We start from the raw sequence: 25,667 nt of genomic DNA, 5'->3' as shown, positions 1-25,667 counted from the left end.
AGGAATCAGTCCTGTGATAAGATAAAAAGAATTCAGTATTCAATAATTCTCTAAAATAATAGAGTTATTTTTTCATTCAGCATACATTTGCACAGGTACTTTGGAAATGTTTGAAGGTAAAATATATATATATTAATTATACATAATTAATATATATAATTAAATCCCTCTCCTCATAAACCCTAGGCAGTTGGATATAGACTGATAACTGCAGTGTGGAAGGTCAGAGGCTAACAAAGGTATTTATACAGAGTGTTATTTGTTTCCCTTCTAATCATATACTTGTCTTACTGTTAGCTGTTCTCTGTATAAGGGGTTGGGAGGATGAACACTGTTAATTAGGGACTAAGCTGACCTTTCAGCTTGGCACAAGTGGTACCAGGCATAGCATGCTCTAATTATGCTGTTGTTACTTCTTCATCTAAATAGACAACTTTTTTCAGCAGCTACATTACCAAAATGATAAGTCATTTAACTTAGTTCATGCAAGAGCATCTGCTTAATTTAAGACCAGTTTGTCACTGCAGGCCCAATTCATTCAGAAAACTGTTTCCTTCCTACCAGGCTTTTTCACTCCAATTTTGTAATTGGAGTAACTCTAAAAGAATGTTGCAGGAATTCCCTGGTGGTTCTTCAATGAGTTAAGGATCTTGTGTTGTCACTGCTGTGGGTCAGGTTCCATCCCTGACCTGGGGACTTCTGCATCCTGAGGGCATGGGGGTGGGGTGGGGGTGGGGGGAGAATGTTGCAAACATATTTCAAATAGCAACTTTGAAATTAGCAACACTTTTAAGTAGTTCAGAAGACTAAAATTTCAATCAAAATGATCATTAGAAGGAGTTCCCATTATGGCTCAGCAGGTTAAGAACCAGACTAGTATCCATAAGGATGAGGGATTGATCCCTGGCCTTGCTCAGTGGGTTAAGGATCCAGCATTGCTGCAAGGTGCAGCATAGGTTGCAGATGCAGCTTGGATCTGGTGTGGCTGTGGCGTAGGCCAGCAGCTGCAACTCCAATTCGACCCCTAGCCCAGGAACTTCCGTATGCTGCAGGTGCAGCCCTAAAAAGGAAAAAAAAAAAAAAAAAAAACTTAGAAAAATAATATTTTATATAAAGTTAAGTAAGTTTTAAAATCTTTAGCGTGTTGAAGTTTTTACCTTTTAAGTACAATGAGCTTGTTAATTACCTGTTGCTTTTTAGAATTACTTGTTAGAATAATTCTAATGCTTAAGAAGCAGATTTCCTAGAGAATTTCTGCCTGTCCAAAACCTGCCCATCCTTCAATACCCGGTTCAAATACAAGCTCTCCTCCCCAACCTCTCCCACAGCACTAATTCCAACCTGTTGTATGGTTTATATCACATTCTGCCAGGTATTAAAATCATTTGCATTCTTTCCTTGTCTCTCTTAGTACTGTAAGCTCTTTGAAGGCTGTACCACTGATTTTTCACCCAAGATTCTAGCACCATACCTCATATGTTCCAGGCTCTTTAATCATTATTTAAGAATATGAAGTTAAGAAATAGTGCTGTTTATCACAAAGGTAATATAAATTCTTTAAAATTCTCGATTGCGATAATGAAGCAAAGCTTTTTGTGTTATTTTAAACCAGGTATAATAATCCTGAGAAGCTTTTGGAGACAAGATGTGGACGCTGTGGCGAGTGGGCCAATTGTTTCACCCTGTGCTGTCGAGCCTTAGGCTTTGAAGCTCGCTATGTTTGGGATTACACAGGTGCGAATGTGGTGAACAGAGACCAGGGGAGCTTTGCAAACTTAAGGATTGGTGTCCAGTCCAGTCTTGTTTTCTGTCACTTTCTGGCCTTGTCAGTCTGAGTTTCCATTTGCCTTCTGTAAATAATTGTAGTATCAGCCTCACAGGTTTTTTATGGGGAGTACAAATCTTTTGTAGAATCCTGAGCATTTTGCCTGATACTTTGCACTATAAACATTTTTTTTTTTTGTCTTTTGTTGTTGTTGTTGTTGTTGTTGTTGTTGCCATTTCTTGGGCCGCTCCCGCAGCATATGAAGGTTCCCAGGCTAGGGGTCGAATTGGAGCTGTAGCCACCGGCCTACGCCAGAGCCACAGCAACGCGGGATCCGAGCCGCGTCTGCAACCTACGCCACAGCTCACGGCAACAACGCCGGATCATTAACCCACTGAGCAAGGGCAGGGACCGAACCCGCAACCTCATGGTTCCTAGTCGGATTCATTAACCACTGCGCCACGACGGGAACTCCTATAAACATTTTTTTATTAACATTTATCATGACATTTTTAGTTATGCTGTTTATATATTAGTACATGTAATAATTACTGTAGATGTCTTCATTATTATAGAGATTAGTATAAAAGATTTAGTAATCTTAACTCAGTATACAATAAAAATTAATAAAAAGTTATGTGACGTTTATATGGTCCTTATTTAGTTACGACTTGTGTACTTTACATATTTAAAAAGTTTTCCTTTTTAGATTTTTGTTGTCTTGTTAGAATAAAATGAAATCTTCACCTAATAGTTAATTGTTCTCTGACAGTCACACATCAGACATCATTAACCAGAGCTCCTCTGTTAGACCTCAGCTGATCTAGGCCTTAGAGGTCTAGAGAAACTGCCGTTTTATAGTGGAACTAACTGCTTTACATTAGCAAACCATGCATTGGTCCTATGTTCTTGGTGCTGTTCAATATGTTTGCTTTTTTAAAGTTATAGCTCACATTTTTTATTTATTTTTTGTCTTTTTGTCTTTTTTAGGGCCTCACCCGTGGCATATGGAGGTTCCCAGGCTAGGGGTCTAATGGGAGCTGTTGCTGCTGGCCTACGCCAGAGCCACAGCAACACCAGATCCGAGCCATGTCTGCAACCTACATCACAGTTCATGGCAACGCCGGATCCTTAACCCACTGAGCAAGGCCAGGGATCGAACCTGAAACCTCATGGTTCCTAGTCAGATTGGTTAACCACTGAGCCACGAAGGGAACTCCCAGCTCACATTATTTTTTAATTAAGCCTAAAACTGATTATATTAAAGAAGATTTTCCAAAACATTTTCAAGGATTTCAAGGAGACAGAAAAATTAGAACAAATGTTCTAGAGTCTTGTGGGCCTCAAAATGCTTGGTCTTATTAATTAAAATTTAGAATGTTGCATATTATTATATGGTTCTCATCTTAGGCATTCCATAGTTGTTGGAAGTCTTTCTGCTTTTATAAAATTGACTCTGGTTTCCTCTTTCTCTCGCTGTCCTTTCTCTCACTTGAGCAGACCACGTCTGGACTGAAGTCTATTCCCCTTCTCAGCAGCGCTGGCTGCACTGTGACCCCTGTGAAGATGTCTGCGACAAGCCCCTCCTCTATGAAATAGGGTGGGGCAAGAAGCTGTCCTATGTCATCGCATTTTCTAAAGATGAGGTAGCTCCTATGAGAAAAAAATGTTTTCTAAGCATCAGATTATTTTTCCTTTTTTGATAGCTTTTGAAGGTATAGTTGACATAAAATAAGCAGCGTGTATTTAAAGTGGACAACTTAATAAATGTTGTCCTCTGTATTCACCCATGGAATCACCTTTGCAATTGAGGTAGTGAGCACATTCCTTATCCCTTGAGTTCTGCATTATCCTTTCTTGCCCTTCTCCAGACAGCCACAAACTTACTTTCTGAGACTATAGATTAATATGCATTTCTAAAGTTTTATATGAATGGAATCACATGTACTCCTTTTGATTGAGGGGGGATCGTTTTGCTCAGCATAATTATTTTGAGATTCACCCTTGTTTTTTCCTGTATCAGTAGTTGATTCTTTTCATTGTATGAATGGACCATAGTTTGTTTATCCATTTGCCTGTTGATGGACATTGGGATATTTTCCAGTTTTACTATGTCAAATAAAGTTGCTATGAACATTGAGGGACAAGTCTTCATATGGGTATATGCTTTCTTTTCCCTTTGTTAAATGCCTGAAATGGAATGACCGAGTCATATTATAGGTGTATGTCTTAACTTTTTTTTTTTTTTTAATCTTTTTAGGGTCACACACACAGCATATGGAAGTTTCCAGGCTAGGGGTTGAATCAGAGCTACAGCTGCTGGACTACACTACAGCTACAGCAACATAGGATCTGAGCCACGTCTGAGACCTACACCATAGCTCACAGCAACGCCGGATTCTTAACCCACTGAGTGAGGCTGGGGATCCAACCTGCGTCCTCATGAATACTAGTCAGGTTCGTAATGCACTGAGCCACAACGGGAATTCCAGTGTCTTTTTAAGTAACTGCTAAACTGTTTTCCAAAGGGATGGTGCCATTTTAGCTTCTCACCAGCAGTATGTGAGGATTCTCAGTTTCTCCATATTCCTCCTAATAGTGTGGTCTGACTTTCTCATTTTCACCCTTTTGATAGATAAGTGGTGGTATTGCATTGTGGTTTCATTTATATTTCCCTAAGGATGAATATTGAGCATTCTTTTATGTGCTTATTTGTCATCCATTTGTCTGCTTTGCACATTTTTTAAAATTGGGTTCATTTTCTTGTTGGGTCTTTGAGAGTTCTTTATGTATTCTGAATACAAGTTCTTTTTCAAATTATGTTTTGCAAAGACTTTCTCCCTGTTTGTGGCTTGGCTTTTTATTCTCCCAGTGATTTTTGAAGAGAAGAAATTGATGAAGTCCACTTAATCAAATTGTTATTTTATGGATCTTGCTTTTTTTTTTTTTTTGTCTTTTTGCCTTTTTGCCTTTTCGCCTTTCTAGGGCTGCACCCACGACATATGGAGGTTCCCAGGCTAGGGGTTGAATCGGAGCTGTAGCCACAGGCCCACGCCAGAGCCACAGCAACGCGGGATCCGAGCCGCGTCTGCAACCTACACCACAGCTCACGGCAACGCCGGATCGTTAACCCACTGAGCAAGGCCAGAGATCAAACCCGCAACCTTGTGGTTCCTAGTCAGATTTGTTAACCACTGCGCCACGACAGGAACTCCCCGATCTTGCTTTTTGATGTTATATCTAAGAGATGTTTACCTAGCCCAAGCCAAAAGGACTTTCTCCCACATTTTCTTTTAAAAGTCTGTAGTTGTAGTTTTACATTTGTGTTTTTGAGCCATTTGTGGTTAATTCTTATATGTAGTCCAAGGTGTGAATTGAAATTATTTTGCATACAGATAACAAATTGTTTTAGAACCACTAGTTGAAAAAATTATCCTTTCTCCATTGAATTATCTTTGCATCTTTGTTAAAAATCAGTTCCAGGAAGTTCCCTGGTGGTGTAGCAGTTAGGGGCCCGTGTTTTCTCTGCTGTAGAGCAGGTTCAGCCCCTGGCCTGGGAATTTTCATATGCCATAGCCCAAAAAAAAAAAAAATCTGTACTATATTTATGTACATTTATAATTTATATGTTCAACACAATAAAAATGGAGTTTTGTTGAATTTTGTGAAATCAGCTAAATGTTCTGAAAATTTCATCTCGTATTCAGTCTTTCTTGGAAGTGTACCAATTAGAAAATAAATTAAAAAACATATTCTCTAATTTTTTTAGCAGATTTTTAAACTTCAAAGGATAGCATTTAAAAAATTCTGTTTAAGAATTGCATGCATTCTAGGTATTTAGCAATCAAGGCTGATGGTTGTAATCTTATTAAATATTTATATCCTATAATTCGAGGTGGTTGATGTCACTTGGCGATATTCTTGTAAACATGAAGAGGTAATCTCCAGAAGAACTAAAATTAAAGAAGAGTTACTTCGAGAAACTATTAATGGACTTAATAAGCAGGTATGTGATGGGCATTTGTCATTTTTGCGGGAACATTTGCGATTTCTTTTATACAATGAAAAAATAGCCATTTTTTAACCCATTGAAGTTCCTAAAGTAGTAGCATTATTTTGGAAACAAAAATATTTAAGTGTATTAAATGTCTTTTTGTTCTTTGAAAATCTCCTTGAGAACTCATTTTAAATATTGTGGGAGGTTTTTATTTCTGCATTAAATTGTCATATCTCAAAGTTTAGTGAAACAATGTCTCAATTTGTTTAATACTCCATGTAAAATGTATGTTGTCTTATTTTTTGAAGTAAAGGAGTCTTGAGTTATAATTACACACACATCCCCCTCCAAGTATGGAAATTTCTGAAACAAGGCACAGGAAATTATTAACAGTGACTATTTTTGAAAAGAGGAACTGGGGGTCCAAGAGGGAAGTTTCAGCTTTTATTTTTATACCCCTTTTGTAGTACTGAATTTTTTTTGCCGTGTGTGTGTATTTTCACGTTTTAAAAAACAACTAATTTTGCTTCTGGCAGGCAGTTAGAATAGGGTCAATCACCTTACAGTGACTGAGATTCAAGGTGAGTTGTCTTGTACTGGGATTTCACCTTACTTATAGTGTATAGCCCTTCCGAGATCTGAGGCTGAAAACCTAGGGTATTACTTGAGCTCCAGCAATTTACTCCCCAGCACTGACAATTCTGCTTCAAACTCTGCTTTGCATTTCAGCTCCCTGGCCTGATTTGAGCTTGGCTCCTCGTGCCACTATTGGCAGAAAGGGAGGAGAGGTGCAGTTCAGGTCAACTCAGTTTATTTCTTCCCTTGGAATCTTAGCTTCTTCGGTTTGAGCTACTTTGGTAGCTCTCTGTTACACTCAAGCAAGTGTTGGGGTGTCTGTGTGTGTTGTCCACTGCTGTCCTTGCCTTTCTCAGCAGGACAGTTGGTCTGACACAAGCTAGTCTATCACATCCAGAAACAGAAGCTGCTGCCTCTCTTTTAAATCTAGGCCAGTAAAGGGCATGGAAAGTTGGATGTGGGTGTTAAGTGATTGCTTAACATAAAATTTGTAAAACTATTTTACATTTCTACAGTGTCCTTTCTATTTTCCAAATATGTATATGGTTGAAAATAAAGTTGGTTCTTTTAAGATCCCATTACAATCCGAATGTCTTAATGACATTCATACTTAGAGATGGACCTCTCATTCTCCTGATCTTGACTTTTTTTTAACATGAATTACAGAGGCAAATATCTTTGTCAGAAAACAGAAGAAAAGAACTTCTCCAAAGGATAATTGTGGAGCTTGTTGAATTTATATCTCCCCGAAGCCCTAAGCCTGGAGAACTTGGCGGAAGGATATCTGGGTCCGTGGCCTGGAGAGTGGCCCGAGGAGAAATGGGTCCAGAGGTATTTAATTCATACAGATGATGATCTCACTTTTCTCACTTCCTTCCTGTGCCATTCATGTACAGAAAAATGCACTGACCATGACCTTTCAATGAACTTTTCAGAGTCTTACGGAAAAATGTAAACATTTGAAGAGAACCAGTAATTGATCGACATAGTATAATTACATGAGTTAGCAAAGCAATTAAAGTGGCATTTTTTATTATTTTTCTTATGTAAATTTCTAGTACAGTATAACTTTTACTGAAGTGTATAAAAATGCACAAATTATATGTATACAGAGTAACAGATTTTCACAAATTGTGGTTCCTCATGTAACCACTGTCCAGATTAAGAAATAAACAACCAGGAAGTTCCTGTTGTGGCACAGCAGAAATGAATCCCACTGTATCCATGAGGATGTGGGTTTGATCCCTGGCCTTGCTCAGTGGGTTGCGGATCCAGCGTTGCCCAACCTCTGGTGTAGGTTGCAGATGCAGCTCAGATCTGGCATAGCTGTGGCTGTGGTGTAGGCCAGCAGCTGTAGCTCCAGTTTGACTCTTGGTCTGGGAAATTCCATATGCCGCAATTGAAGCCCTAAAAAGCAAAACAAAAAGAAGAAAGAGTCAACCAGACATCAGAAATAACCAAAGTTCCCTTCCAATCAGTGCCTTTCACCCCCAGAGTGACCATTGTCCTGGCTTTTAACATCATGGACTAGTTTTATCTGTTCTTTATGTAAATGAAATCTTATCGAATATACTCTTATTGATGATTTCTTTCTTTTAACATTACTTAGATTCATGCTTGTTGCTGCATGTTTGTAATAATTTATTCTCATTGCTATATAATATTCCACTGTGTAAATATACTATGATTTATCCATGGTAGTATTGGGTACTTGGGTTGTTTGTCAGTTTTGGTTAAAAATGATGCTACTCTGCTATTCCCAATAGCCAAGATATAGAAACAACCTAAATATCTATCAACAGATGAATGGATTAAGAGGATGTGGATTAAGAGTTCACATTATGGCTCAGTGGGTAAAGAACCCAGTATTGTCTCTGTGAGGATGTGGGTTCAGTCTCTGGCTTGGCTCAGTGGGTTAAGAAGCTGGCATGCCACAAGCTCTGGCAGAGTTTGCAGATATGGTTCGGATCTGGTGTTGCCATTGCCATGGCATAGGCTCCAGCTGCAGCTCCAATTTGACCCCTGGCCCAAGAACTTTCATATGCTGCAGGTACAGCCATAAAAAGGAAAAGAAAAAAAAAAAATGTGCGTATGTACAATGGAATATTACTCAGCATAGAAAAATGAAATAATGCTATTTGCAGCAACATGGATGCAACTAGACATTATCATACTAAGTGAAGTAAGTCAGAAAGAGAAGGGCAAATACCATATGATATTATGTATATGTAGGATATAAAAAAAGATACTCGGAGTTCCCGTCGTGGCGCAGTGGTTAACGAATCCGACTAGGAACCATGAGGTTGCGGGTTCAGTCCCTGCCCCTGCTCAGTGGGTTAGTGATCCGGCGTTGCCGTGAGCTGCGGTGTAGGTTGCAGAAGCGGCTCGGATCCCGCGTTGCTGTGGCTCTGGCGTAGGCCGGTGGCTACAGCTCCGATTCGACCCCTAGCCTGGGAAGCTCCATATGCCGCAGGAGCGGCCCAAAGAAATAGCAAAAAGACAAAAAATAAAATCAAATCAAATAAATAAATAAATAAATAAAGATACAAATGAATCTATTTACAAAACAGACAAAAATAGAAAACAAACGGTTACACAAAGGGGAAGCAGGACCATAAGTTAGGAATGTGGGATTAAGAGATCCATTACTGTACATAAAATGGATAACCAATAAGGACCCACTGTATAGCACAGGGAACTATATTAATATCTTATAATAACCTATAATATAAAAAAATCTGGAAAAGAATATGTATAACTGAATCACTTTGCATTATACCTGAAACTAACACAATATCAACTATACTTCAATTTTTAAAAAAATTGTAGAGTTCCCTAGTGGCCTGATGGGTTAAGGATCCACTCTTGTCACCGCTGTGGTGCAGGTTCAATCCCTGGCCCAGGAACTTCTGCATGGTGTGGACATGGCAAAAAAAATTGTGCTGCTGTGAAGATACACAGACATATTTTCAGTAAATGTGTATGTGTGTTTTAGATAGGTACATATTTAGGAGCTGAATAGCTGGATCACAGAGTAGTAGGCTGTTCATACATACATACATGGAGTATGTTCAGCTTTAGCAATGCTGCCAAACAATTTTCTAAAGTGGTTATGCCAGTTTACACTCTCCCTACAATTAAATGAGATTTTCCTACATCTTCGTAGTTTCTTATCTTTTTCATGTTAATGTTTCTGGATGGTATATAGTAGATTGTGGTTTTAAATTTGCATGTTGATGCTTACTAATGAAGTAGAATGTCTGTTCTTTAAAATTTTGGATATCCTCTTTTGTGAAGTCGTATTCGGTGCTATGAAAATGCTGTAAAGTACAGTGGGAAAAAAATAGAATCTAGGTAGTTCAGCTAATGAACGTGTTTATTTCTTATCACATACTTGCATACATCCGGTTTTGGCTAGAAATTGTTATTGGTATGAGTACTATTATGTGGTCAGACTTATTCTAAGATATAATCCCTTGATTAATCTCCCCAAATTAAATAATGAACAATGGAAATATAATTTCTAGAGTTAGGAGCTAGCTGAAAAGCAATGTGCTCTGTAATGGACATTAATACAATAGACTGTCCTTAGCCCTTAGTGACCTTAAAATTGACTCACTAGAAGGGATTTAATATAAATATCTAAGAAGATATGTAATGAAAAATGCTTGAAAGGAAAATAATCCGTCACAATAGCAATATCAAACAGTTCAAAACTGTTTCATATCTTACTTTTTCTACTTGTTTATTTGTTTTGCTTTTTTTTAGGGCTGTACCCACTGCATATGGAGGTTCCCAGGCTAGAGGTCAAATTGGAGCTACGGCTGCCAGCCTATGCCACAGCCACAGCAATGCAGGATCTGAGCCACGTCTGTGACCTCCACCACAGCTTACGGCAACGCCGGATCCTTAACCCACTGAGTGAGGCCAGGGATCAAACCCACAACCTCATGGTTGCTAGTCGAATTCGTGTCTGCTGCACCATGATGGGAACTCCTATATCTGCTTTTTCTAAATTTGCCATTGTTACAACTTATTTCTCTAATAAAGGAGTATGTCCCAAAGGGATGAATTATCCCTGATAAACTTTATTTTTTCATCTATCCCATCATCTTTAGCACTAGAAGTGTTGATTCAGCCATAGAATTATAAGATCTAAATTCAACAAATAATTCAGATCACTGCTGATACAGCACAAGTTACAAGTATAAATCTAAATGAAGCCCATTGAAAAGAGCTAATGTAATTCACAGCTGTGTTCAATTTAAAACATGAGTATTTAAGTCTTCATTTTCTTTTTATGGACGAGTGTGCTTCCTCTTGCATGGCACATAAGTTGATTAAACTTTAAAAATATGATTTGGGTCATATACCCATATTGTTTTCCCTTTTGAAAAAATTTTTAATTTCTAAATTTCTGGAGACCATAGTAGGGCCATGGATTAAGTGTCTGTGCTAAAAAATTAGGGAACTATACCTTGAAGTCAAGTGAAAAAAGAAACATTGGTGATACCATTTTCAGAAAGAAAATTTTTATCTTAATCTTAGATTTTAAAGCATTTGTGAAATATTGTTATAAATGATATGTTCAACAACACATTTTTCTTTTCCATTTGATAATTAGTTATACTTGGTAAAATAGTAGATAGTGTTAATTTAAAATCTTAATTCCATTTGGTTTATGTCAGCACTCTCAATATCTTTGATAAAGAAGAGAAGAATGGGAAAGTATTGTTACGTGCTTATTCTAAAGTTAAGCATAATTCATAGTTAGAAAGTCATCTTCTAAAAATAATAAGCTGCTTTTTTTTTAACCTTATCTTCTTGGCAGTAATATTCACAAATCTAAGGAATTATCTTTTTATTCTTACATTTATAAATTTATCTTTCTATCTCTAAGATGTTTTATGTTGTACATATTGATTCTTATACATTTCAAGTTTTTGTATTATTTGATATCTAGTTCCCAATGTTTAACAAAAAATGGTTTACCTACTATCTTGATTAATTAGTAAAAAGCAAGATGTTGGCACAGACTAGAGCATGGTTCTCAGTGGTAGATAATTTTGCCTTCCAAGGAGACATTTGGCAACATCTGGGGACATTCAGGGTGCTTCATCTGAGAGGAGAGATACCACTGGCATCTGGTGGGTGGAGGCCAGGGATGCTGCCAGACAACCTGCAGTGCACAGGGCAGCCCCTGCCAGGAGGAGTTACCTGACCCACAGCGCTGCTGTGCTCATGTTTAAGGAAGAGGGGACACTGTGACAGTGGCACATAAAGATGTAGGATATCGTCTTTCTCAAGCTTTAGATTCACTCAGCGATTTCAGGGGACTCTTTTACATTAAAGTAAACATTGATTTATTTTGTAATAGAATGCAAAATTTGTATGGAATTTTAAGGTGAAACATGAGCTTTTGTAGCAGATTTCACAGGTGCAGAAAACTGTTTGCAGCTGTACCTCCTAGCTTCAGTTATCAGGAAAGGATACTGGTAAAATGGCTTTTAGCTAAGGCCCAAAGAATGAGAAACAGTCAAGCATATGGCAAGTAGAAAGCAGCATTCCAAACAGAGGGAAGGGCTTGTGTCAAGGCCCCAAGGCAGGAACAAGCTGGGCACTTTTAAGTAACTAAGGGAAAAGTAACATTGTAGGAGTGTAGAGGTAGAAGGGAAGAGTGAAGTGAGACCTGGTGGAAGAAGCAGGCAGGGGACTGCCGTGTAGGGGTTAGAGTTGCAGCACTGTAGGAAGTCAGTGGAATGAGATAAGCAAGAAAGTGATGTATCCCACTTCACATTTTTAACAGTCCCTTTCATTGCTATGTGGAGTGCTTAAGTCTTGAAAGCTAGGGAGTTCCCATTCGACTAGTATCCACAAGGATTCAGGTCTGATCCCTGACCTCGCTCAGTGGGTTAAGGATCCAGCTTTGCCATGACCTGTGGTGTAGGTTGCAGATGGGGCTCAGATCCAGCATTGCCGTGGCTGGGGTGTAGGCCGGTGGCTACAGTTCCAATTTGACCCCTAGCCTGAGAATCTCCATATGCCATGGATGTGGCCCTAAAAAGACCAAAAAAAAAAAAAAAAAGAGAGAGAGAGAGAGGGAGTTGAAAGCTGAGAGTCAATTTAGGAAGCAATTACAATAGTCCAGTTTAAGGTGGTGGTGGTAGGGGTGGAACTGAATTCTTGTTGACACAGAATCACAAAAGTATAAGTCAGAGCTACATTTTTTATTTCTTGTTTTCTGTCTAGTAATGTTCGGTGCTTAGCATTGCACTGATCATATTTAACCTATAAAATGTTTCCCAAATTTTTCAATAGCACCAATTTTTCATTTTGAAGTTGAAGAAACCTCTTAACCACTATACATAGGAGTACCTCTTTTGTGTAGCTATTTTCTATTATGTTGAAAACTAATTCTGCTTTCTTTTAAGAGTAAAGAAATCCTGTTCATCCCCTCTGAAGAAGAGAAGATTTCTAAGCAGCTCCACCTTTGCTACAATACTGTAAAAAATCATTATGTCCGAGTTTCAAGTAATAACCGAATTCTTGATGGATGGGAGAATGGTGTGTGGAAAATGGAATCCATATTCAGAAAAGTTGAAACAGACTGGAACATGGTAACAATGCATGAAACTGTTTAAAACCTAGTCATTGATTAAACCATGGACTTCATTTTTCAGCTGTGTGTAATGTAAAAAATGATACCAAAATTACTTTTAGTAATCTCTAAACTTGTAAAAGAAAATCCTGCTCCCAACATTTAATCAAAAGTCCTTTAGAAGTTTGTGTGTTTATATCAAGGAAGTATCCATTTTCATCAAAGAGGCAGGATTTAGTTCTTTTATGGGGAAAAATAAGTCTATGACCAACCTTATGGCAAGTTTTTACGTAAATATATAGAGTATGTTGTTATCCAGTTCCTTCATGGGTATATATTGATTGCCTACTGAAAGGCAAACTGTTAGGGACTATGGCAGATTTAGTCTACAGTCCCAAGAGCCAACCATCTCCCGTGCTTTCCTTTCATAAGAATGTGGATGATCATGTAGCAATATTGGTTACTTTGTCTCTGTGTCTTAAAGAAAGAAAGGGATGCTAGGACTGTAGTAGCTCATTATAGCAGCTTGTACATTGTTGTCACATGTCATCTGTAACAATAAGATTTGCTTTTAAACTGCCCTACCCCTTAGACAGACAGGGAAAATAAGCTCAGAGCTACTCACATAACTTCAGCAGACCTACCACATTGTCAGTAAATTTCATTGGAGTGAATGAACTCACCAAGTGAAGAGTGAGAAGGGAAGTTGTTCCCTGGTAAGACATACCCCAGTAGTTTTAAAAAGTGAGGCACAGAGAGTTCCCTGGTGGTGCAGTGGGTTTAGGATCTTGTTTTGTACTGCTGTGGCACAGGTTCAGTCCCTGCCCGGAAATTTCTGCTTGCCATGGGCACAGCCAATAAATAAATAAATACATAAATTTTTTAAAAAAGGTCACAGATTGAGCTGCTGGTGTTTAGGAGCATCCTTATCTTGTGCTAGGAACTGATCAGACTGGAGACATTCAAAGATAAAGTCCTTTCTTTCTGTTTTGTTCCCCATAGGTTTTGGCTCTAAACTTATCTTGGTGCTTATTTTGACTATCTTTTTTGCATTAAGCCAAGAATAATTTATAGGATTATTGAGATTGTAGATATAGGAATTTTCTTCTTCGGTTAAAGAAGGGCATATAAAACAAGATAAGAGTTAAAATTTCAAGATGTGTGTATCTGTAATTGACTATCTGGTTGATAAGAGAGGATGATTTTCTGGAAGACTATCTTTACCTTAAAAATTACTTTGAACAGGTAGTTCCCATCATGGTGCAGAAGAAACGAATCTGACCAGGAACCATGAGGTTGCAGGTTCGATCCCTGGCCTCACTCAGTGGGTTAAGGATCTGGTATTGCCATGAGCTGTGGTGTAGGTCACAGACGTGGCTCAGATCTGGCATTGCTGTGGCGTGGTGTAGGCTGGCAGCTGTAGCTCTGATTCTACCGCTAGCCTGGGAACCTCCATATGCCGTGGGTGTGGTCCTAAAAAGCAAAAAAATAAAATAAAAATAAAAAATCTCTCTGAACAGAAAGCAGATAGGATAGACACGGTATTTATCCAAGGACTAGTCTGTGCTTGCTGAACTAGTGAAAAAAGCATGACACCTTTCTAACTGTAGTCCTGTTGGAGAAAACAGTGATGTGCTGAAGAATAGGTCTAGTCTACGGCTTATTCTTGGTCCTGTTCATGCGTTTGTTCATCTGCAAACCAGTACTGAGTGCCTGTCCTGCCAGGCGCTGCCTGTCATCAGCTGCATGGTAAGAACATGAAGATGCTGTTTCTGCCCTCACAATCTAACAGAGGACGCTAAAGCTTAGCCGTCTTGGCCACAATGCTGAGTGCTATGATAAGGACATCAGCACGTTGCTATAGCAACACGGGGTGTGGATAAGTAGCCCTGGCATGGGAGCTAGGCAAAGCCCCACAGAGCAGGTAATACTGGACATGGAGAGAAGAGTAGGTGTTCTGAGTAGGTGTTTGTAAGCAGGGGAGCTACAGGGCAGCATGTGGGGTGCAAAGGGTATATTGTATGAGGAGGCTTTAAATAATGTAGATGAGGTGTGAGGGCCATTCCTACAACACAGGTGCCTACTCAAGTAAAGTTTCTGCCTTCAATACTTTTACAAAGGGTACCTTAAATTAAAAAAAGCTTAATGACTCCATTTCCAGTTAAAATATTTAGTATTAAATGAAAAGTACCAGAATTGTGACTACACTTGTAGAGACTAGTAAAAATAACTCTTATTGGGAAATAACAATTAAAAAAAAAAAAAACTTTACCAACAACAGGGGAAAAAATAAATAACTCTGAAGTAATATATTGCCATTAAAATGTGAAATTTTCACCTAAGTTAGTATTATCAGTTATGTTCTAGGATGCCCCCAATTAGGGAGTCTCTAAATCCACTATAAAGTAGGAGTTTGTTTTGCACCACACCTTTCCTCAGTATCTCCAGCCTGGACATTTAGAATAGATTCTTACCCTCTCAAGCAGGTAGTCTCCCAGGAGCAGAGAGAAGAACTAAATTTTACTGCTTAGCAGATACATTGTTCAGGAGTGTATGAATTTGAAGGGAGTATAAAAAGCTAAATCAGGAGTCTACTTGTTAGGAGGCAAGTAATAACACTTTGATAAAAGTGATGTGTTTTTTTCTTTTTAGGGCCACACCTATGGCATATGGAGGCCCCAGGCTAGGGACTGAATTGGACCTGCAGCTGCCAGCCTACACCACAGCCACAGCAAAGCTAGATCCTTAATGCACTGAGTGAGGCCAGGGATCAAACCCGCATCCTCGTAGATACCAGTTGGGTTCATAACCCACTGAGCCACAGTAAGAACTCCCTGACAAAAGCGGTGTTAACAGCTTCCTGACTCATCCATCTGCATTGTCTTGGTCCCTTCAAAGATGTCCTCCACACTGTAGCCAAAAAAAATTTTCAAAATACCATAAATGAAGGAGTTCCCATCGTGGCTCAGTGGTTAACAAACCCATGAGGATTCAAGTTCAATCCTAGCCTTGCTCAGTGGTTAAGGCTCTGGTGTTACCTTGAGCTGCAGGTTGCAGACATGGCTCAGAGCCCATGTTGCTGTCGCTGTGGTGGAGGCCAGCGGCTACAGCTCTGATTCAACTCCTAGCCTGAGAACCTCTATATGTCATGGATGTGGTCCTGATAAGACAAAAAAATCCCATTTGCTACTGAGTAAACTTAGGGTAAGAAAAAAAGCAGTTCAAATCTCGTCTGTGCCCTGGCCTTGCACAGGCTCCTCACTTGCTCTCTGCTTTGAAGCTGCCCTGCCCTGCTCCCCCTCTCCACAGAGTCTCTTTTCTTTGCCTTTTGTTAGATTAACTTATTCTTATCCTTAGAAATTGGTGTAAGCCTCATCCCTTCTGGTCTTAGCCAGCTGGCTCCTTTTTCCCCTTGCCTGACTCACTGCACGCTCTGTATCCCCTTCCTGACCTGTGTTCTAATATGTGTGAGAAGAGATCTGCCTCTCTCCTACTAGACTGTAAATGTTTCCTGGGCAGACCCCTTGATATTTCTGGTCACTTTGGTACTCTCAATATTCTTACATTATAGCGCATAGTAAAGGTATTAGTAGAGATTGATGGGTATGAAAAAGAATGATTGCATGTATATGGCATAAATTCTGCACCACCCTTGGGCTATGTTGAGCCACCATAGGTACTCTCTCTTTGTTCAGACTGTGTCCCTTGAATGTTTTTAGAAACTTTGCATTTTTGAGCAGTTTTATCATTCCCTTTGTCACTAGAGTCATTTTAGCACTTTTGGTGCGTGGCATTATGTCCAGAATTGATTCACTCAGTCATTCAGCTGACATGCTCGGCACTTAGATGTAATGGTAAGTGAGTAAGACAAACCCAAGGGAGCATGGACTTGTGTAGGTGGAAGACACATGGGCCAACTGTTGATATTAGTGAGGTGAGTGCTGGAAGGATATGGTCTGTGTGTGAGATGGAAGGAAGAGCCACTGTCTCGAGTCAGAGAGACCTTGCAGAAGAAGCGATTATCTGAGTGGGCTTTTGGAGGATGTAACAGAGGGAGAGGTCTCAGAGTGGGGACAGGATGTGGGCATGAGAGGTAGTGTGTGCAAACGCACCAAAGTGAGGAACATCTGGCACGTGTAGAGAAGAGGAAGTAGTAGAGCGTATGAGGGAAAACAAGTGGGAAATAAGACCAGAGGGGTGAACAGTTAGTTGTCAGGCCCCAGGGCCTTTGATGACCTCACAGTGACCCAATAGGAAGCCAGGCAGGAGTTCAGGCAAAGGAAGAACATGCTCACCCTAGTGATCCAGAGGCTGCAAAGGGAATAAATGGGAAGCATAGTCTAGAAGGATTTAAGTAGAGTGGGAACACCTGAGTTGGACTTCAATGAGCAAATGGAAAAACCGAAGATAAAATACATGAGCAAGAACAGTCTACCAGCACTGCGTTAAAAATTCTAGAAATATAGCTGCACTGCTGGAGATCTGTGGGAATGACTGCATGGTGTCTGCTGTATGGTGGATTTACTTAGAGTTCATCTTGGCGCCTCAGCAGAATATTAGTTTTAAAAGCATTCTCAAGAACAGCTTCAATCCGTACAGTAAAGAATGGCCTCCAGGAGACCGTAGCAGCAGACTGACTAGTCTGGCACATGAATAGAAAATCTTTAAGTGAAGATCTTCCTGAGAATGTGAAGTACAGAAAGAAGGGTGATGTTCCACTTGTGTTGAGTCTTGAATAGTGGTCACAGCCACACCCCAAAGGACGAGTTTCATCTGTGTAAGTTATGAGCAGTGTAACTTAGACCTGAAACCACAGATGCACAGGTGTTATGCCAGTGCACACAGATTGTGGTGTGCCGTTTTGTCCTTACAGGTGCTAGGAAGGGATCTACCTATGAATTTAAAAAGCCAACAGGCAAACATTTGTTTAAGATAAATCAAGATGTTATGAACAATCAACAGTTACAAAAAAAAGTTTTTCCCCCCTTTAGAGCAAACAGTTGACTATTTGAGAGGTTATAATTTTTTTTCCTCCTAAATAAATTACTGGTTCTATTGGTTTTATACCTAGATGGGACCACAGTTGGAGGTTTATGTAACTCCTGTTGTTTTGGTACATTTCAAATTACCAAACTGAGTATACATATTTTGGTAACATCCTACCACCTCCAAAAACGCTGAGTTCAGTAAGTTGGTTAAAATGATATGGGAGTTCCTGTCGTGGCGCAGTGGAAAGGAATCCAACTAGGAACCATGAGATTGCAGATTTGATCCCTGGCCTCGCTCGTGGGTTAAGGATCTGGAGTTGTCATGAGCTGTGGTGTAGGTTGCAGACACGGCCCAGATCCTGCACTGCTATGGCTATGGTATAGGCCAGCAGCTACAGCTCTAATTCAGCCACGAGGCTGGGAACCTCCATATGCTGCAAGTGAGGCCCTAAAAAGCAAAATAATAAATAAATGAATAATTTAAAAAGTAGCAAACCAAAAAAAAAAAAAAAATGCTGTAGACAAAATGGACTGTCATCAAAAGATTACATGAATTTTCAACATAAATAGGGTCTGTTTTATCTCCATATGCTGTTTCATTAGCCTGAGAGCTTTTATTGCTCACATAACATGTAAAGTTTTATTTAAGCATATAAGAATTCAGCAATGAATTCCATCTTATCTTTTAACTTTTTGGAGGTAAAAACTAATTTAATACCTTTAGGACTTAAAAATGTTAATCTTAAGAGAAAGCAATTCTCAGACATGTTCAACAGCTATTTTAAACCTTCTATGACCCTTAAAAACAGTTCAGGCTAAGACTTACCTGATATAATCGAGGCAGTAGTTGGGTTAAACTAGAAATGTGAAGTTAACCTGACTTCAGCCTATCATATTTTATGCCCACACTTTTAGGGGGGGACATTTGAAACTATTGAGCTCTGAAAACACACAAGACATGGAAGACATATATTGAGATATAAATTTAAATGTACTTATTTATCGTTTAAGATTACTTTCCTACAATCTTTTAATTTCTTCCAACCACCGTTCTTCCAGTAACCCCTCTGTTTGGCTCATCTTTTCCAGACACCCCTGTTACTAACCACTCCTTCAGAGGAGTAATTAAGTGTTGGGTAATCCCTTGATGCCCAGTAGCTTAGCAGAGGTGAAACTAACAGCTCCCCAGGTGTATTAGTGCAGCCCTAAGCCCTGGGTTTTGGGACAGACAGCTGTGATGAGTGTGTGGTAGGGGTGGGGTTGCTGGGCTTGAGTGGGGCAGGCACTCATCTAAGCTTGTACACAGACAGCAGTGGCAATTAGACATATCTAAGGAGATTAAGTCATTTTCCTTGGAGAGTGAGTCCTTTATGGCTCAGTGATTCTAAAGATTCAAATTAAATTAGCTGACATTTAACCTGGAAGAAAACTAGCTATAGGTTGCCAAATGGCATAGAATATGAATAGAATATTAGCAGTGATTGACTTTTTACTTGATGACTGCAGACTAGAATGGCACAGAGTAGGATGTCCCCATGGCAGATGTGTTTCATGTGTTACTTTCAGCTATTTGCTCCTGAGAAGTAGAATAGGTATTTCGGGAAGAATGTGTGCATGCTTGTGCTGATTCCTAATACTTAAATACTGTTTATTAAATCCCATAAATCAGCCTGTGCCATCAGAGAGTTTATGGTTTGGTTAAGTTAGATAGTACAAGTGCACCTTGTATTTAAATAGTTACATTTGGAGGTCCCGTCTGGCACAGCAGAAACGAATCTGACTAGGAACCATGTGGTTGCGGGTTTGATCCCTGGCCTCGCTCAGTGGGTTAAGGATCTGGCATTGCGTGGCTGTGGCATAGGCCAGCAGCAGTAGCTCCAGTTCGACCCCTAGCCTGGGAACATCCATATGCTGTGGGTGCAGCCCTACAAAGCCAAAAAAAAAAAAAAAAAAAGAAAAGAAAGTTACATTTGGGTAAGGGAGTACTGGCAGTCAAGGTGGGATGAAATTCTGAAGGACCATGAAAACTAAGAGTTTGGATTTAATGCAAGAGGCAGGTACTTGTTGTATGTTCCAGACCAGGCAAACAATATGAAGGAAGTAGGATTTTTATTAGGCAATTGCAGAAAGATGAGTGTAAAGTCCTGAGTGTAGTGGTAAGTGCAATATAAATGAGAAAGTTGGTTTTTGTTTTTGTTTGTAAGACTTAGTTCAAAGAAGTGCATGGGTTTGAACATTAGGGATAAATGATTAAAGAGTCAGATTCTTAGGGACTTGAGCCTGGGTGAGTGCAGTTACCTGTGAAAGACCAAGGCAGTGGATGTCAGTTTTCATGTTTTGAGTGTAGATGAAACTATGAAAGGAGATGGGCTGGAGGCAGCCAGTAAGCTTGGATGCCTCAATAGGACATTTAAAGTGGGTAGGGCAGGGATGACGAAGGCATGGGGAGCCTGCTGTTTAGAGAGGTGAGCAGGTAATGTGGATATTACCTTTAAACCATCACTCTTACTCAGCAGTGACTGAACTATTTGCTTGATTTTAGAGGAAATGGCCCATCTCATTCTAGGAAAGTGTCTGAAAATTGAGTTAGAAAAGATAATTGCATTTAAAAGGACCTTTCATTTCCACCAGGATTCATCATAAAGTTCATTTTAAGTAGCTATATGTATTAATTTAAAAGAGAATATAATTTGCCAAAATTTGGTTAGCATGCAGCCTCAGGGCTATGCTTACTGAGGCACCTGTACTCAGATATCTTTCATCCTTAGAAAAGATGCTATAGGAAAAATCGCTAATAAAATGAAAAAAATATTTTCAATGGGGAAAAATTAGGATTGTAATAACCATTCATGCATAGTACCTGTGACAGTAAGACTTTGTATGTGCTTCTATGCTGTTTCATTATTTCTGACAGTTCCTTTTACCCCTCTTACATTATAGGTGTATTTAGCCCGAAAGGAAGGATCGTCTTATGCTTACATTTCCTGGAAGTTTGAATGTGGGTCAGTTGGTCTGAAAGTAGATAGCATTTCCATTAGGACAAGTAGTCAGACCTTTGAGACTGGAACAGTACAGTGGAAACTGCGATCTGATACAGCACAAGTGGAACTGACAGGCGGTAAGCATTTGGAGAATTAAATCATGAAGTGTGTTTAAGACTCTGAAAAGTAATTGTACTTGTTTGCGATATAGTCAGAGTTTTCTTACCTAAGAGTTATTCATACTATTGCAGTAAAAATTGTTCAAGTTAAAAACTGTACAAGCTCATTGTAATAGCAGGACTTATGTTTTTTATTGTGAAACAGAAAGGGAAAGAGAAAAATCATTTCTTTTTCAGAGAAAGCATTTCCTCCATAAAGAATATTCTGTATGTATGTATGTATTTTTCTTTTTATGGATGCACCCATGGCATATGTAAGTTCCTGGGCTAAGGATCAAATCCAAGCCACAGCTGTTACCTGTGCCACAACTGCAGCAACACAGGAGCCTTAACCCACTGCACCATAGCAGAAGCTCTAATTTGTATTTATTTTTGAGGGTTGATTTTTACCTATAAGGCAGGTATATAAAATACATTCCAAAACACTGTCTTTATGTTCTTACCAAAAGCAAAGTGAATTTTTTTTTTTCTTCTGACAGATAAAACTCTTCACTCCTATCATGATTTTTCTGGTGCCACTGAAGTTATTTTGGAAGCAGAATTAAGCGGAGGAGATGGTGGTGTTGCTTGGCAACACACCCAGCTGTTTAGACAAAGCTTAAATGACCATGAAGAAAATTGTTTGGAGATAATTATAAAATTCATTGACCTTTGAGGATCTGAACATTATGGAAAAGCTGGCAATAATCAAGAACTTAGCATGTTCTAAAGTAATCTGTTGGTTCTGTGCATGCTTAGTTGGCAGTTTGCTACCCTGTACTAGTGTATTTCCTTGTTGGCTCTCCATCATGTAATGTTCATGAAAATATATCTTTATACTATGGACCATAATGACACCTTGAATTAAAAGCTCCCTTCCATATGTGACTATAATTTGGAGTAAAGTCTTACTGCCCCATTATGAGATTTTAATCTAAAAATTGTAAGTATGGTTTTGAAAGTAAAATGAAGGTATTTATGATTAAGGCTATTTGTGATTATGATGAAATCTTAAGCTAATAATAGTAATTTGACAGTTTCTGATCAGATTAATTTCTCCATAAGTGATTGAAATAGATTTCCTAAGTTTTTAAATTTTTAATAAATGTGAAAGTGTGCTCTCTCATAAGTTATAATGCATGAAAATTTTTATGATTGTAAATATGTAGGCATTTAAGAAATAAAATGAATTATTTTGCTTTATATCTTTTTAGTGGTTACTTTGTTTAAATAAAAATCATAAGTATGCTAAACATTAGAATCCACTTGAGATGAATTATGAAAACATTTAGCATAAAGTTACAGATAAGTTATAAAACCATAATATGTGGACACTTCAGAAAGTGCTTTACTTTGGAGTTTACTTTTGAGTATTTTTATCTACCTCATTGAGTAAAATGTTTATTCTTTTTTAAAAAATGTTTATTCTTGACTTTGAAACTATGTAACTATATTATTCAGAATTTACATAGTGTATCAAGAGTTTGTGTGTGTGTTCCCTAGAACCTCTCCAATTAAATTTAGTGAACATTTATTGAGTCTTTGTGTGGAAAAGTGTTGTCATAGCACCCGCAGGGAGGCAGTGATGGAGATGACCGCAGCTCCATCCTCTGCATGCCTTTGTGACATTCTGCAAAGTGAGTTCTCAACTCTTCGGACAAGAAAAGCACATTCTTAGACATTCTCACCCTGTGCAACTCAGTAATACATTTATATGCATTATCAAATATGTACTAACATTCTGAAACAAAGGTCTTATAGTTTTGTTTCAATTGTAGTCAACCCTGTTGAGGACCACTTTCTTGCTAAAAAGTTACATTTAAAAGAAAAATAGCTTGGGCATCTAAATTTATCAATGTCTTGATATTAGAAAGTTTCTGGCACTCTCAAACTCTTAATTACAGCATCATATAGTGGCCAAATACATAAAATTGGAGAGACTTGACTCTTACCTGTCTTAAAGCAACTGGTTTTGGCACGGTGAGTATTTGGATCATCAAGTGGACCAGCATTCTTCATGAGAACACCTGGAGCTCGACAAGCAGTCTTATGATATTTGAAATAAACTGAATATAATTTATCTCTGAAAATGAAACATTCTAATTTTTACTAAGGCTTTAAGTAGAAATGTAATTAAAGTTCAGGTGTCCTTTTTTTTATAGAGTTGAAGTGTTGAAAACTAGTTGCACACTTTTCCTGAAATGTGTTCTGTGAGAGTTTCAACTTCAGTGTGCCTGGCGCATGTTAATTGATACTTTATTTTGCAGACAGGTTTGGAAATAGTACAGAATTATGAGACAAAGCAATTCTCAATTATATGTACAGCTTAGTGACGATAAACTAGTAAGGCAAAAGTAACTGAGGCAAAGCAGGGCTAACAGTACACAGATCCCCTCAATAAACTGGCCTAATATCAGCTACCCTTTGTATAGCAGTCATCTGGAATTTTTTTTTTCTCCACATCCACAACATGTGAAAGTTCCCAGGCCAGGGATTCAAACCCACACTACTGCAGTGACAATACCAGATCCTTAACTACTAGGCCACAAGGAAGCTCTGATTTTTTTTCTAAAGTCATTTTAAGAGTTATTTATTTATACAGCATTAAACTGTTAGATTACTGTTATGGACTGAATGTTTATGTACCCCCCTCCCCAAATTCATATGTTGAAATCCTAACCCCCAATCTGATGGTACTAGGAGGTGGGGGCCTTTGGGAGATAATTAGGTCATGAGGGTGGAGCCTTCATGCAGGGGATTAATGCACTTAGGAGAGGAGAAGGTGGCTTGCTTCCTCTCACTCACCCCAGCAGTGAGAACAATGGACGAGGCCATCCCCCAGCCAGGAAGAGGGGAAGGTCTTAACTAGGAACCCGGCCTGATCTCAGGCTTCCAGCTTCCACAACTGTGAGAAACGTTTGTTGTTCAAGCCCCAGTCTATGTAATTTGTTACTGCAGTCCAAAGTAGGATAATCAATTAAATGAGCACTGCTCTTTTTGCTGATCTGAGGGGTGAAAAACATCTAATTTTAACTTCCATTTCCTTGGTTACAATTAAGTTCATTAGCCAGTTTTGTTTGTTATTCAAATGTTCTATATATAAAACAGTCATCGCTCACTATCTACAGGGGATTTGTTCCAGGACTCTCCACAGACACTAGAATCCAAGGATGCTCAAGTCCCTTTTAGAAAACTGTAGTATTTGCACAAAACCTACACACATCCTCTCATACTAGATCATCTCTAGAAGGCTCATCTCTAGAATCATAATCATTTCTAGAATGCTCATAGTACCTGATACAATGTAGATGCTATATATATAGTTGCTGGCATGAGGCAAATTCAAGCTTTGCTTTTTGGAACTTAGGAATTTTTTTTTTTCTGAGTATTTTTTACAAAGAAATTTTTTATTTTTATTGAATGAAAGATTTTTTGGCCATATCCACAACATGTGAAAGTTCCTAGGCCTCTCTACAAGTACATAATATTCCTTTCACTTCAAGGTAGTTCACCTTTGGGATGTCTCCAGTCTTATTCAACCAGCAGTTTAAAATCATGTTCACAGATATAGCACAAAATCAGGATTTTAGCTTCTGTATACACAATGACAGCAGTCAGTGGAGACTGCCTAGCAGCTGCACTTTCTTTAAGGCAGGACCTGCATCCCCATTATAAGGGGCACGGTCACCATCAACCCAAACTCTGCCCCAGTTCTGCTGCTGCAGCCTAGCACCAGTCACTGTTTGCAGTAATACTCAAACTACCTTCCTCCTTAGAGAAATATTCTTCTGTTCCCATGTTTACCAAGATTATAAGTTAGAGTAATGGATTGCATGGCTTTATTTACAAATTAATTTGTTTTTACCTACAGTCACTTTACTCATAGAAGTTATCTGCCTGTATGTGATGGAGTTTGTGACTGCCCTAAAGGAGTGTACTATTTTATTTACATGTTTTAGTCGTTTCAACTAATTGCTTTATATTACAAATTACTTAGAGCAAGATAATTTGCTATGTTGAATAGCTTGAGGAGAGGTTCTTTGAATTTTTAGGAACTTAGAATCCATTTGCAAGTTGCTTAAGGTGGTAGGGATTATTTCTGTACCAAATACAAAGTGTAGGAGACTTAATTTTTATATTTTTATTTCTATAATCCCCAACTTCTTTGAGTGTTCTGTGAGGCAAAGCTCAGTTCCTATAGCTGTCTTTGGATCCTTGTCATGAACAGTTTTTTGGAATGCTTTGTAAATATCACTACAGAGTGGCCAGTCCCATCAGAGCACTCTCACTATGGATTAGTAACTGTAGTTTTTTTCCCAGTTATCCCCTCCTGTTACTCGTTAATTTTTTTTTTTTAAATTTTTTATTTTTATTATTATTTGCTATTTAGGGCTGAATCTGTTGCACATGGAAGCTCCCAGGCTAGGGGTCCAGCCAGAGCTGCAGCTGCCAGCCTACACCACAGCGACACAGGACCCAAGCCACGTCTGCAAATTATGCCACAGTTTATGGCAACTCCAGATCCTTAACCCACTGAGTGAGGCCAGGGACCAAACCCACATCCTCAAGGATACTAGTCAGGTTCATTACTGCTAAGCCACAGT

The 25,667-nt window shown here is 38.8% G+C and overlaps 1 protein-coding gene across 3 annotated transcripts in view; it reads left to right on the top strand.

Moving 5' to 3' along the window:
• NGLY1 (N-glycanase 1) overlaps positions 1-22,597 on the top strand; it is a 67,074-nt gene extending 44,477 nt beyond the window's left edge. For 2 of the 3 annotated variants that reach the window (XM_021071437.1, XM_013981422.2), the window contains exons 6-12: positions 1,613-1,734; positions 3,266-3,411; positions 5,661-5,771; positions 7,005-7,169; positions 12,770-12,955; positions 20,865-21,042; positions 21,564-22,597. In XM_021071437.1, the coding sequence (XP_020927096.1) occupies positions 1,613-1,734; positions 3,266-3,411; positions 5,661-5,771; positions 7,005-7,169; positions 12,770-12,955; positions 20,865-21,042; positions 21,564-21,739 (1,084 nt within the window). In that variant the 3' untranslated portion in view covers positions 21,740-22,597. The remainder of the gene's footprint in view (positions 1-1,612; positions 1,735-3,265; positions 3,412-5,660; positions 5,772-7,004; positions 7,170-12,769; positions 12,956-20,864; positions 21,043-21,563) is intronic. The other variant, XM_021071438.1, reaches the window with a different exon arrangement.

Source organism: Sus scrofa, chromosome 13 (assembly GCF_000003025.6).
Source record: "Sus scrofa isolate TJ Tabasco breed Duroc chromosome 13, Sscrofa11.1, whole genome shotgun sequence".
Taxonomy (NCBI): Eukaryota; Metazoa; Chordata; class Mammalia; order Artiodactyla; family Suidae; genus Sus; species Sus scrofa.
The sequence above is the reverse complement of the archived record's forward strand: the minus strand, read 5'-3'. Positions and strand labels throughout refer to the sequence as shown.